Genomic DNA, 14,894 nt, shown 5'->3' on the forward strand with positions numbered 1-14,894 from the left:
CTTTATGCACAAAGTTCTTCACCAGCTTCAACTTTTTTTTTTTAAGCTTTTAAGTAATCCCTACAGCCAATGTGGGGCTTGAACTTACAACCTTGAGATCAAGAATTGCATGCTCCACTGACTGAGCCAGCCAGGCGCCCCTGGTCTCCAACTCTTGACTAGGTAGGAGCAGAATAGACGCACTCCCCAGGCTGGGTGGGCAAGGGGGCCAGGCTGCAAGGATGCCCACCGTGGAGAGGCCAGCAGGCCTGCCCCCTCCCCTCTATTCAGTGCCATCCGATCCATTCTGCTGATTAAGGCCTCCTCCAGGGTCAACCCATCGATGCCCGTCTCCTTACCACAGTCCTGACTTGAAATCATTGGGTTCCTAGTTTTTCATCCCTGATCACGTAGCTAGGTTTTCAGGTTTTCAGTCCATGTCCTCTTTTTATTGCCCTTAAGACCCTCCCATACTACCTTCTCCAACAGCAGAGGTGCTGTTTCCTCCATTAGCCCGGCCACCCTCCCCCGCCCCCCGCGCTGTGCTGCAGGGAAACTTCCCATGCTCACCCAGAGATGAAAAAGCAGGAGATGCTGGGGGGCGGGGGGGATCCTTAGTTTGGGCAGAAAGACAATTTTTCTGTTTGCTCTTTTCTTTCAAGATACATAGTAAGATCAAGGGAAAGAGAGGCAGGAATACTCTAAGCTGGGTTTTTTTCAATCCAAACAAAGTTGTCAGGGGCAGGTAGGACAGTGCAGGAGCCAGGAGTAACCAGCAGCAACACAGCTTACCCTCCCCTGTGGATACCAGCCCTGCCGGAGGCCAGGCTGGGTAGGCAGGGGGTCCTGGCACCTGAAGGAGGGAAGAAATGATCCTCTTCCACACAGAAGAAAAAAAAATGACGGACTTTATTTTGGTTGTCGGCCATAGGAGTGCAAACAGCTGGAGGGTAAATGTGCACTCGGCTACACCAAAACGAAGAAAAGTTACTATTTGTTTCCCTTGTCCCTTCCCATTAAAGACTAAACTTCAGCAACAGGGTGGGCAGGGCTCTTAGCACACACAGGCATGAACTTAGTGTACCTGTCCACATCAGCCCCCGCAGTCAGCACAGCGGGCATCCCTGCTCCCCACGCTCCTCAGGCACAGCATTGCAGAAGACTTGTCTTTTCTTGATGCTTCTTCCAAATACCTTCCCGTAGGAAAACTTGGCAGGGCCCTGGGGCTGTCTCTGCATCTTCCAGGAACAGGGGCCAAGGTCATGCTGGGGTGATTCACTCAGAAGAGACACTCACTCTGGGGTCACCACCCCGCAGGAGGTAAGGCTCCACCAACTCTGATCCCCTGGGCTGTAGATGAGGCAGCAGGGAAAAGAAGAGGGTGCCCCCCCACCCCAAGCTGAGTGCTGGTTTGTTCCCAAACTGGTATAAGGCACCAAGTGCTGACCCAAGGCAAGCATCTTCCAGCCTCAGGCACGACCCTCCCCACCTGACCCTCCTGCCTCCCCACCCAGATTTTTACAGGTGACTTGAACAACAATGTGATGAAGACTTACAACATTAATTACTAGGGCCAGAAACAGGATTCTGTCCCAATATGAAGGCTGGTACCAAGTAAGTCTGGCCCTGGTTACATTTTAAAAATGGTACTTAATTCTTTAAAAACATTTTTAAAAAGCGTTAAATAAAATGCAGCTGGGGAAAGGGGGCTCTTGGCTGTCAGGTGCTTCTTGTGTTTTTCTCCACAGGAAAGACCTGGCATTCAAGCTCTTGGGGAGACAACCTGACGGCCACAGTGCCAAACCTTGGGTATTCATCCGGGCCTTTCTACCAAGAAACACTCATTTTTTCCCCGTTGCTTGCTGTGCCATTTGCCTCTGGTGTATGTGAGTGAACCCTTGTTTTGGCTCTTGATCAGCATTGGAACACTAACATACCCTAGCCTTCACTTGGATGAATCCCTTATCCTTGATCATGACTCTGGAGGACCAGGGACCCACGACATGTCCCCGAGCCACCGCAGGGAGAGCAGGTTTGGCAGAGCTGCCTTAAGATGAAGGTGGAGGTGGCCGGTGGCTGTGGGCTGTAGAAGGGGGCAGGAGGGAAAAGGCTGGGGCGTCCCCTTGAGTTGAGAGTGCTGGTTTGTTCCCAGTAAGGCACTGAGTGCTGACTCGGGCTCAGCATGGTCCAGCCTCAGGCACACACCCAGCAGCGGCCCATCTGAAGGTTCTGCGAACACTGCCTGTCTACAGCAATCTGGATTGAGTAAGTTAAGTTCCTGAGAGGAAACAGAAGATTCAGCCCAGCATTTTAAGTAATTAAAAATAAATGCACAACTCCATTGGCTCACCAGATAGATTGGAGATGAACTTGGGTAGTAAGGAGCCAGCCCCTAGAGATGCTGGGACCGCCTTCAGTCCTCCTCTGGTTTCTTCAAGGGCAACATTAGTTACCATCATGAAAGATGTCTGTCCATCTACAAAGGCCCCGATTTAAGAATCTCAAACCCTTCAATGTTTTGCCCTCCCATGGATCTTGTGGGTTGGTTAACAGGGAGGGAGGCACCAACCAATTACGTGCTAAGCCTCAGCTTCCTCTGAAGTCAGGGAAGAGGCAGGAGTGAGTCTTGTGTCTGAATGCTAACTCCCTTTCCTTGCCGCTCTCTCACATATGGCCACAGACCCCAGCAACCTCCTTCTCATTTCCAGGTTGTGTGAGGCAGCCCCACACCTGCACTGGGCACTCCAAAGACCCTTCCCCTGGATCTGGGGGACTGCTCCATCTGCCTACTTTGGAGACTGTTCCATACAATTGTGGTCTTCCATGCACCAGGCTGTTTATTGTTACAAGATCCTCAACTTGGATCCTGCCTTAGCCCGGGATCCTGGACCACCACCACAGCTGGTCCCTCCTGGGTCCAAAGGCTTCAGTTCAGCCTACTTTATAGCTAGATGTCCACTCTGGAGAAAGGTCATGCTGACCATGAAAAGGAAGGTGCTTATGTGTATGCACACACGCGCATGAGTGTGCACGCATCATGGACGCTGTCCCCTCTTCCATATTTGTCTTGGTATCAGCTGGCTTCTCAGGCGGAGGCAGCCAGCACACATGGCCTACTCATAGAAGCCAGGACTCTGGCTTCCCTGTTTAAGCCCCACCTGCAGGAAGACCTCAAGGGGACACAAGGAGTGAGGCTGTCACAAAGTGCTATGCGGTGAAGTTCAGCAGCGACAGGTGGTCCGTCCGGGAGTGTCCGTGAAAGGGCTTTGTGACCCTGGGCACCTAGCCTAACAGGCTCCTTGGTTTAGTGTACGAGGTGCAGCTCTGGCCCCTGGGCTGATGTCTTAGTGGGGCATAACCCACCTAACAGGATGACTTCTTACCCTCTTCACTGAGCGTTGCTGGGAGGGCATCTTCCAAGCAGGTAACACAAGAGGAGGGAGAGTCTCCATAAGTGGGCCAGTCTGGCCAGCTCATAAAATAAAATGGCACATTCTCTCCGTTTGCCATTTTTCACTCTGATTCCTAAGAAGGGACCAGGAAGACTCAGGGTTCAGGAGGGATTTCAGAGCCGTAAGACATGGTAGTTTCTTGGAAGGAATGAGGGTATGTGCTTCTGAGGTGGCACTTACATGGGGGCCTGGGCAGTCTTCCTTTCTGGTTACCAGCCTAAAAGCAGCAGTCATTTCTGGCCACCTGGGGCTGCTGTGAACCGCAGCCAAATCCTGCCTGCTTCCGCCTCTAATCAAAGCCAGCCCCTCTGAGGAACAAAAGGTGACTGAGATCGGCAGAGGTGGCGACTACCAAACTCCAGTCTTCCCCAGCAGGCATGCACCATGGCCACAGAAAGTTCACTCGAGCTAGTTATATTTTTTCTGCCTGAGATGTCCATGTCGGTGTCAGAGAGGCCCCTTTCTTCTTTCTGGGATAGCGGGCAATAAGGCTGAGAGGTTCTGGGAACCAGCTTCCATGGCAGAGACCTCTAGGCTGGCCAACACTCCCCTCCACCCATCTAGTGCCATTTTTTCTCTCCCTGCAGCCGTTACTGGGCCGGAGGGAGACATGTGCCTTTGCGGTTAGCTCTGTGGGTGATGACAAAGTCATCACACCAAGGGAGGGGAAAAGAGCTGGAATGTATCTCCATTTGGAGACAAACCCAAGAGGCTTCCTGTAGCAGAGAGAAGAGTTGGCCAGGATTGTTCCCTTCGATCTCCTGGGGATGATTCCAGTCCAAAGAAGGGTGATATCATCTCTCCAAGACCCTATGCTGAACGTACTTGTGGACCCTGACACATCTGAAAGATTTAGGCCTGGAGGCTGTAGACCCCATGCCACTGGGCTCCCTGCTCAGCTGTGTCAAAGGACAGAGGCCGGGCTGGCACGGACGCAGGGCTGGCAAGGAAGGCTGCCAGGAGCATGGGACCACTCCAACTTGAAGAATCTCACTTCACAGAACGTGCTTCTTCTCTTCAAGACGGTACTGGGGCCTGGTTTTGAAGAACAGTGTCTATCACACTAAGTTGTTTCAGGCATTTTCTCAAATGATAGCAGTTGATGGCTCAGCCTGGGTAAGATGAAGTTGTGTTCTTTAAACAAGCTTGGACACACACCCACACATGCGCCAGGCATCTAAATGACTTGCATGGACACCACGTACCTGAAAAGGGCAGGTGCTGGAACGTGGAAATGCATCCTGGCTCGCTGCCAAGTTTGGTAAAATGACTTAAGAAATACACTCTGTATTTCTGTGAAAAACTTTTATTGCGCATAAAGTGGCCCATTCCCCTTTGCAGCTCAGTTATTACCGCCTTACAACTGTTTTTCTTTGAACTCTACCTCCTGCCCCACTGAAAGCTTTCTTCTCTTTTCAGAGGATAAAGAACAGTCTATCATTGCTGGTCAAAAGCAACTGGAGGATGGTTTCTGGGGGCAAAGGCCCAAAGATATCACCTGAGCAGGGTAAGAACCCCACACGGAGTCCCTCAGACTCAGGAGTGGAGGTGTCTGCTACCTCCCTCTGGTGATGCAGAACTGGTTGCCTACTGTGTGGGCCTTGTGTTTGGGCTCACTCAAGCTCTGGCATTTCATTTCCTGTGTCCCCTGCCTTCAAGGGGACTTAAATCTCGGGAAGAACAGTTGCCTGGAGCTGTATGCATTTCCAGAGTTGGAAAACATTTCATGCAGCCTGTCACCAGGGTACTAAAATAAATGCAAACTAGTGGTTATAAAACGGGAGCTTTAAAAGTAAAGGGGCACTACTAGAGCCGTAAGTCCTAACAGTGTTGGGAGTGGAGAACCGGGGCACGTTTTGGAGGCTTGTGGATTTTGGAAGCTTCTCTGCAAAGTCTTCAGTCCCCTTTCTAGCAACCGCAGGCCGCAGGGTGTGCTTCGGAAGGACGCAGGGGTGTTAAAGGCTGACCGGGCCCGGCCGGCCACGAGGGCACAGGTCCTGTGTGGCGCCCGCGCTACATGAGGCTACTCACAGCGTGTCGCTGCGGTTGTGTCCCGAGCCTGCCACTTGGCACAGAGCTGCCTTGCTCCGGGGTTCACAGGAGCCACGAGGGATGGAGGCGGCTCTCCTGGGGCTGGGCTGGCTACAGCAGCATTCGAGGGGCAAAGAGGGTCAGGGACAAGGCCACACAGGCGATGAGGGGCCTGTCTCAAGTCCAATTTTACTGGAAGGGTGAGGTTTAAAGAGGGTATCCAGAACACCCTCCTCTCGCCTTTTTAAGAAAGCGCATAAACACAGACACTCCGCCTCATCCGAGAACAGGAAGTGAAGGAGTCGGAGCTGCAATGGTTGCTAGCAGCACACCTTCTGCGCTTCCACAGGAGACAGACGGCAGCTTCTGGACAAAGTGAAGAGCAAGACAGGTTCCCTGTTCCTTTGTACTAGGAATGAAGCTTCAAGCTGAGGCATTGGCGGGGCTCCCCACGGAAGTCCCAAGGTCGTCACAGACACCTGATCTAGGCTACTCTGAGGAGCTGCCAGGCCTCTGCTCGCCCTACCCTGGCCCCTCTTCACCAGTCTGCTGGAGGGCCCTTCCGGATCGGCCTGGCTCGGACAGGAATCCTCCCTGGGCTGACCGTGTGTCAGTTCTGTGGATGCCCCATCACATTTTCCCCGACTGTGGCTCTATGAGCTGTACAATGCCAGTCTCTGGTTGAACTGTGAGAAATGAGCAGTTTGGCTCAAGGAGCCAGTTACATGGTACTCATTATCCCGTGCCCTTCCATGAAAATCGGGGTGCAGAGGAGGTTCGGGGTAGAGTTAACTGTGAGAGACCAACCTAAATTACAATACTTGCATCTCTATCGGGTTGGATCTGAGGCTGGGCTGAGGGAATTCTCATCAGCCAGAGGGATTACAAGGTCCCAGCCTACAATGCCAGGATGGAAAAGGGCTTACCTTTAATAATAAATGTGCTGTGGGGAGGTGAAACCCTGGCACCAAAATGGAGAAAATAAATGGGTTCTGCAGAGCCAGGGTTCAACGGGGAGAGGCGAGTGGCATCTGGGCCCTTTGGCCTGGCCTCAAACAGTGCTGAAATGTACCCCTGACAAATGAATGGTGCAGACACAAAGTTTGGTACCACAGTGAGGGCAGGCCGGGTGAAGGAGGAGGGGCCGGCCACCAAGTACAGGAGGGCACAGGAGAGCTAGGACCAAGAACCCACGCGGGGTTCTCGGCTGCTCCCTGAGGCCAAGTGGGTCAGCAACACTCTGAAGAAGGCTAATAAATAGATGGCTGGAACAGCGTTCAGTCAGTTTGGGATGGGACCGTGTCGGAGGACACGGCAGACACCCCTGTCACTCCTACACCAGGTGCCAAGTGATCAGTGTCTCTAGTAAAGATATAAAAATGAAGTTACTTCTTTTCAAGTATTAAAAAAATAAGTTAATTGACAAAAAGGGTCTGAAGCGGCTGAGCGTCTTGCTAGGCTGACAGCTTCATCTCAATGTGCAAACACAGGAAAAAGGTCAGGGAAAAAGATAATCTCCCACCCCGACGTGAAGCGCTGAACAGTAACAACGCCTGTCTGTCAACTGGGGGCTAGAAATGTAGGGCCTCATCCTGTCCCCCAAAGTCAGTATTTTCCAGTGTCAAAACTGTTGTGAATTCAAAGCAGAATGCAGCAACCCTCAGGCCTTGGGTCACAGCCAGAGGGAGGCCTGGGTCATTTGGCCACGAGGGGTCCAGTGTGCGGTGCAGGGGGCCAGGGAGTAGACCCCTCCTGGGTCCTCCTTACTTGCATCGTGAATTCGGGAGCCAGCCCATCTCCAGCTTCCCTGCGATACTGGGGCAGGCGCTGACCTGCTGGCCACTGCCCCTCTCCCGGGACTTGAGTCACATCTTGCCCCCCCGGGGTGTCTTCTTCGTTTCTTTGGTGGTGCTTCAGGAAGCATGAAGAAGATCGCTGCCCCTTCCACTCCGTGAAGGTGCACTCTGGTGGTTGTGGTTTTGACGGAGAGGGGGCAGCTTCCTTCTCTTGTCTCCTCTTGTGGAAGGAGGAGCTCCAGCCACCGCGTGTCCTCGGGGAGCGAGCGGGTTTTCTTTTTTCCCATATCACATGTCAAATGCTCCGTATTCCTCTCTCTCTGGAGCAGGAAGTCTGGGTGGGCCTCTTCCAAGGAGGATGAGCCACCTCAGATAATCATCTTCACCTGGGGTTCCCCAGAGCACAAACACTTGACCCACTTTTCAAGAGGCACATAGGCATTTGCGTGTCAACTCCCAGGAGATGCCGGGCCTTCTGAGATCTTTCATCCGGGTGGTTTCGGAGAACCCAGCCTGGGTCAGGTGGATGCCACAGACCAGCCAGCCGGAGCACAGGTAGAGCTCAGGACCAGTTCAGGCTGAAGCCCTTGGATAGCATGACAGCCTCCAGGTCCTTGTCTTCTTCTTTTTCCCGGAGTCGCTGCTCCTCAAGCAGGGCCACGAGGGCGTCTCTCTGCTCCACCACCTCCAGCATCTCGTTCAAGATCTTCTTCTCCTCTGACAACTCCTCCTCAGTTTTCAGGTGATCTGGGCAGTGGCCGAAGACATTAGGTCTATAGGGCCAGGAGGCAGCAGGCCCACACCCAGCTTTCCCGGGTGCCCTCCAGCCCTGTTCCCCCTTACCTTCCACCGCCATCCGCTCCCGAAGTTCCTGCTGTAGTCGGCTCTGCCGGTCTTCCAGTTCCAGCTCCCGGGCACTGGGATTGGGGGCGGGGGGGTGAGAGAGGGAGACAAGCACGGTGACTCAGGGGGCCATATTTCCTCATTCCCCTAAATTAGGAAGCAGCTGTGCTCCTGCTGTGACAGGTGCTGAGCTTGACAGCCCCCCTTAGCTGGGTCCCCAACCAAAGGCCACTCACAAAATCATCAGCTCCGACTCGTAGCGCACCATGGCATTTTTCTCTTGCACCAACTTGAACCACTCCTGCATCAGCTTGGGGTCATCTTTCTTGCCCATGCCTGCCAAGAGAGAGGGTGCGTCAGGCACAGCAAGTGTCTGCTGTCTACCCCGGCCGGCAGGAGTCTCACACAAGGGCAAATGTGCAAAGAGAGCCGAGCAGGATGCTGCCGGAACACTCCCAAGCCAGGTCCAAAGTTTGCCTAACAGCCATGGAAGGGGGCACCATGCCCCAGAGCCTGAGTCTGCACTCTCCACCTGTCCTTCCCAGGCCCAACCCGCACCCCCTCGGTAACCTGGTCACAGCCTGTTTGGACCCCTCCTGCTCAATGGATTGCTCTTGGTAGGTCTGAAGTGCTTTGCCCTCCTTTTTCCCTTTTTTTCCACTCATTTCATATCTATTTGGTACTTGCTAGGTACTAGGTCTGCTTTAAGAAAACCAGTCTCGTGAACCAGGCAAATGCAAATTTATAAACTGCACTTACCCCCTTTGACGTTACCCTCACTGGCCCAGCTCTTTCCTGGGCTGCTGCCCCTGTCTGGGCCACTGTACTGATGCGTCCCCATCTCTTCAGCTCCTGGTCAGGGAGATGGCTTTTCTCAAACTGTGGCCTTATCAGGCTTCCTGACAAACACTCTCCCAACGAATCCTGCCTGGTACATGCAGTACCTCCCAGGATGGCTGTCAGGCTCCTCACCAAGGGCAGAGAGAACACCAGCAGACCCTAGACACTATTAAATAAGGCAGTGCCCTCTGCTCTGACCTAACCCCAGCAGCAGATTCTGGGGCTGATAACTAAATATCCATCCGGGGAAGCTGGACCCTGCTGGGCTTAACTGTGGCAGGAGAACAGAAGGAAGAACTTTCCGAGAAATCAGACCACCCAAGGAGAGAACAAACTCTTTTCCCTTGGAGCACAAAGAAGCTCATGGCAATAGTGTGGTCCTGCCTAAAGCAAAAGACAGACTCTGTCAGTGGTCTTCAATATTTTTGGATTCCAAACCATTCTGAGAAACTCAGGAAATCTAGGGATACTCTTCCTAGAAAAATACATGTCTACACATCCACCAATTTTATATAGAACTTCAGGGTGTTCCTGGGCCCCCTGAAGTTCACCCGTGGGCCCCAGGTTAAGAGGCATTAGATTGGGAGATCTTTCAAAGTGCCTTCCATTTTATGACTCACTTGGCTGGATGTCCTATCCTGGTAAAGACCAGACCCAGAAACATATGGAATATACCCTCAGGTGGGACAACACGCTCCTCTGTCAAGCTCCTTACTCACTGTTTCCTACATTCTTCCCACCTGACTTCCTTGCACACTGTTCAAAGACAACTCTCTGCTGCGTTGTTTGCTTGACACGCAGGAGGCCCAAGCCAGTTAGTCTTTCAACGGGGCCACACTCTGGAGAGGCAGAAATGAATAGCACTCACACAAGCGGGGGTTAGTGTATGCATGGTGCCTGGGTGCATGTGCGGCTGTGCTCCCAAGGTGGAGGCCTATCCCTGAGTCCTATTCTGCAAGACAGAAACTCCCTCCTGACCAGCCGAGCCTGGCTCTGTGGAGGGCTGGAGTGTTCGGGGACGAAAGCTCTCCTTACCCGACCCAATAGACTTGGTCCTTTGGCTTTTAGAGCAGCCCACAGCTCAGTTCCATGCATTCCTTTCTGAGCATCTCTGCACAGTGTGCCCACGTGGCATGGAAGATGGAGCCCTGAGGCATGCAAGCTGTCCAGTGCAGCAAGCTGGGAATGCACTGGGAAGTCTCTCCCTCCTTCCCGCCTCTCCATGAGCAAGGACAAAAATTCCACTGGGATACATCTGAACACTGCTCATGAGCTATGGTAGAGACTGTTCATAGCCGATGAGCAAAGGTATATTGCGGGGTGGGTGAAAGTCAAATGTGAGCGCCATGAAGAGCAGAGGTAAGAGGTTAGCAAGGGTTAGTCATGACCACACTCCCCTTTCCCCTTCCCACATGCCTTTTCAACAACAATCTTATCACAACAGACTTCAAATCAGACAAACTTAAAAAAAAATACACACACTCAGCAAGACACAGGGTAGAGAAGTTTGCATTTAGTGGGTTTTTTGTTTTTTTTTTTGGAAAAGAACTTGGGGGCATTTGTGTAGACCAGTCTTTGTAAGGACAGTATTCCTCGACTCCACCAATATAAATCTCTGCCACACAGGTAGGCGGTTCCTCACCTGTGTGCCCCCTCTATCTGCTCGATCTGAGTCTGGAAAGTCCCACCATGAATGGTGGCGGCACAATGTCATGGGATGCTCAGCTGTAGCCTGAAAGGCCTGTACCTGGAGGCTCTCTGGTTTCCCTCTGTACCCCAGTCCTCCCCGAGATAGTCAAAGGGATACTGTACCTTGTAAGAAACTGCCACATACTCATGGAATTTTGTAACAAGGCTATCGAGTGTCAGAGAAAAAGAGAGAAATAGCTGGGTTTTGGGTCCCTGTTTGACTAGTGTTGCTACAACCCCTGAGAGGCAGTGGGGATGAGGTTGGGGGGTTACGTTACCTTCCTGGACACAGCAAGGGCAGAAGGAGAGAGGTCTACGCCGTGGAGTCCCGCCACTGGGCTCAACTTCAAAAAGGACCAAACAAGGAGAAGGAGGAGGAGGAGACGAAGAAAGACAAAAGGAGGAGGAGGAGGAGTTTGGAATCGGAGAGGGACAGGGAGAAGGTGAAATAAAAAACAAGCAGAGGACAAAAAGCATAAGAAGTGAGAAAGGAACAACAGGAGGAAAAGAAAAAAAATACAAGAAATGGAAAAGCAGAAACAAGGGAAACAAAGTCTACAAATGAATTAAGTCCTTTTTTCAGCATGGAAACTGAACAAGAGCAGACCCAGGCATTGGGCGTGCGGCTTAAAAAAGGAATGCACATGTTCCCTGGTGATGGCGGGCAGCTCTGGGGTGAGTGGGCTGTTCCTTCTTCCTCTGTTCCTTACTGCGAAGGTGGTGACATCTGGATATCATCATATGGTGGCCTTTGGGTTTTGGGTGTTGGGTCTCCTCCTCAAAAATGCCCAAAGCCCCTGGGATTGGTCTGCCTACCTCTGTGGAGCAGTCCATGATTAAATATGTGCCCAATACTGCTCCTAGGTTTGCAGGTGATAACCTCAGGTCACCAACCAAACCCATGTGAAATATTCTAATATGTCACCACAGATGCATGCGCTCCACATACAACTAGCCCTGGATAAGCCTAAGGGGTGCAGAGGGGTCTGCAACCACTAGATTACCACATGCCCACAGAAAGCAGCTCTGAGTCTATGGAGGCAGTGCCTCCTCTGGGGATGGGCTTCCAGGGTACTCTACAGTGCTTTGAATTCTGAGCCAGGACAAATTGAGTGAAACATATCCACACAGAGGCGACTTCCCCCAGTCCATATCATATCCCCTCCATGTACCAGGGAGAGCCAACCACCCCCTTTTCTTCTGCCCGTCCATCTCTGGTGAGTGCTCCAATGGCACAGCTGGGGGAAGGCTGTCCCACTTTGAACTGGAAGACCAAAAGGGGTGAGCTGACAGGGACATATTGAAAACTCACAGTAACAATGCTGGTAAGAGTCATGGACGGGGCAACCGAGAGAAGACAGGGCGCAGAGAGACATGTCTAGGACTCAGGGAGACCTGACGGTTATTCAGGGAAAGGGAGAGGAGCCTAGCAAGGGACCATCACAGAACTACTGGGGCACACACAGGAGACACAGGCTCAGAGAAATGGCCTCAGGACTGTAGGGAGCAGGGGCAGTTTTAGGATTGGAACAGGGTTTAAGAAATAGCTCTGTTTTAGTAACAGGATGGCCCAATAGACAAGCTACTGGTCGAGGGGCCCTTCTGCTTTGCAAACGCAGGTACCACATTTTCCCTTTCTTTTAACCCTTCGGTGTTCATCATAGTGCTTTGTGCACAGTGAATCTGGTATCGGGTAAAACTTTAAAACTAAAGCCAGAGACTTCTTTGTGGGTGTGCATGTGTGTATGTGTGTAATGTTGATTACATCCAGGGTTCTAAACAGATGTGACTGTGACTAGGTGATGTGCTGGGGGAAGGGAGAAGGGCTCCTTTCTCTGCTTAGAGCTGATCCACATTCAACCTTCCTTGTTTCAAAGTGTAGACTCTATGTTGGTGATCAGCACACCTGGATAAATAACACGATATCAACGAACAATCTCTGCTGCTTCTTGGTACTGATGTTACAGAAACAGACTGGTGCAGAGTGGAACGGTGTCCATAGTCATTAGCAAGGGATAGTGACATGATACACAACCAATACAGCTGAGCCCATGTACTTGCACGTATGTTTAAAAATGTGTTTCTACTTTCTGGATATCACAAAATTTAACTTTTAGCTCCTTTTACGTAGACTACATCCTTATACACCCTTTCCAATACAGAAGACAATATGAGATAACAGGATATTCAGAACAGAAATTAGAAAATGAAATCAGTAAAGGGGATATCAGGGAAAGCAGGTGTTAGAAAAAGTGTAAAAAAAAAAAGAGAAGGCATTGTCGTAGTAACAGACAGAAGGCAGAATGGGAATGGGCCACGCCTCTGAGAGGAGCTGGGCTGAGCAGACAGAATGCATGGTTATGACTCTCTTCTCCAGACTTTCCTTCGTGCTCCAAAATCTAAGTAGCAGTGTATGCTACTTTTATAATCAGAAAAAACAGCCAATATTGTTTTAAAAATAAGAAACCAAGGGGAAAAAAATCAGTTAAATGAGGGGAGTTCCACCCGGACTTGAATCTGAAATGAGCACGCAAGGGAAGCACAGAGGTGCTGATTTCAAGTGTAATTTCTTTGCCTTTTTTGGAGATGTGAGAAATAGATGATTTGCTCCACTAGTTCTAAGAGCAAAGATGTCGTCAAGTTTATGGCACATACAAGTCTTTACAACTTTTATTATGATTACTTTAAAATGCCAGGGTGATAGGTTTCTGTGTCTTTGCAAGGGGCACCACAGTGATCACTTATCCAACTCTCCCTGTGTCCCCTGGACTTCAGTCAGCACGTCTAAGCAAACCCAGAGTTTGGTCCTGGTTGGAGGCTTCTCACCAGCAGGTCAACACTCTCATTCCAGACTGCTCTCTCTGCCTTCAAGAAGCTGCAAGCTCACCTGCCCCACCTTCTACCCTGGCAGCAAACTGAGCATCTTCCTCTGCCGAAGCACTTCCTTTTGCAAAGTGACTGCCGTCGGTTGTTCTCTAGCCCACTCATCTTGACATGGGGCAGCTGAGATGGGCCACTGAACTTTGAAAAGCAGTACATCAGATTCAGTGTGCTGCATGTAATAAGCATGAGTTGTGCTTTCATTTCAAAACATTCTCACAGATGTTATTTCATCTGAGCCTTACCCTGCTCCCCAGTGGCTACCTGGTCAGGCATACCAGCTCTGTTTTCAAATGAGGGCTCTGAGGCTCCAAGCAGTTACATGTGGCACAGCCTGAGTAAAGCCCACATCTTCCTCTCCCATTCTGAACTAAGAGTTTGTCCACCCTCTTGAAAGGGCCCACAAAGGCTTGAGGCAAATCTAACAAATGGTAGCTCCTGGAAGCAGCTGGGAGAAGAGGAGTCACAGGCAGACCCTACTCAGAAGGCCAGGCCTGGGTAGGTGGCAGCATGAGCCCTCCCTTCCATTATCCTGCAGAGGCCCAGAGAGGATAAGTGACCTTGCTGGGCACAGGGTGAAGCTAGGACCTGAATCCTAGGTTGGGGGTGTTCCCCACACTATCACTTGGCCCTGACCTGCCTGGACACCTCACTCTAAGCCCTGCCTCTCATGTGGCCCAGGGCTGGTCTGGGAGCAAGTTGGTGGCCAGTCTCAAGGATTCCAGGACAAAAATAAAGGGGATGTTCAGGTCTGGTCTGAAGCTGAGAAAAAGCTGTGGGCATCTGCCTCATCCCAGGTACTTATCTTTTCCCACTACACAGGCTCACAGTTCCTGCTGTTGGACAAATGAGCCCTCACCCCATGCTTAAAGCTCAGAGTCTCTACCACCAGTGCCTAGTAGACCAGGGGGAGGGTTTAGACAGATGGCCTAGGGAGAAATCTACATTCCAGAAGTACCAGCCTGGAATGCTGCATTTCCCCATGGAATCATGGTTATGTTCTAGAATGTCATAGCCTAGTACTGTGCACTAGAGACATGAGGAAAGTGGGCTTTTTATAAGCCGAGCCACCACTTGTAACTGCATTGTCATAGGAAAGGGCAGAATTCCAAACAATCAGCTCATAAACATCATGGAAATATCATCCTTTTATAGGCTCAAAATTGCCCCCCCCCCCGCCCCCGCCATCCCAACACCTTCCGTTTTGATACACTGTAGCTTGTTTCATGTATAAAAATCCATTAAGTAGCCCTGGGTTAGATTACTTCCTTTCCAACTACATTTTTTTTGGAAAATCCCACATAAAGGAAGAGATTCTTTTTCACTTCCTTTTGACCTCTGAACAAGCTCCAAGGTGTCAGGGATAGGATGCAGGAATGCTTAT

At 51.1% G+C, this 14,894-nt stretch overlaps 1 protein-coding gene across 1 annotated transcript in view; it reads right to left on the minus strand.

Moving 5' to 3' along the window:
• Nucleotides 1–886: 886 nt before the first annotated feature.
• MICAL3 (microtubule associated monooxygenase, calponin and LIM domain containing 3) overlaps nt 887–14,894 on the minus strand; it is a 200,503-nt gene continuing 186,495 nt past the window's right edge. The window contains 3 exon segments of the mRNA XM_027594507.2: nt 887–8,005; nt 8,102–8,175; nt 8,338–8,437. Coding sequence (XP_027450308.2) covers nt 7,821–8,005; nt 8,102–8,175; nt 8,338–8,437 — 359 coding nt within the window. The 3' untranslated portion in view covers nt 887–7,820.

The sequence above is a fragment of the Zalophus californianus genome, chromosome 9 (genome assembly GCF_009762305.2).
Source record: "Zalophus californianus isolate mZalCal1 chromosome 9, mZalCal1.pri.v2, whole genome shotgun sequence".
Classification (NCBI taxonomy): Eukaryota; Metazoa; Chordata; class Mammalia; order Carnivora; family Otariidae; genus Zalophus; species Zalophus californianus.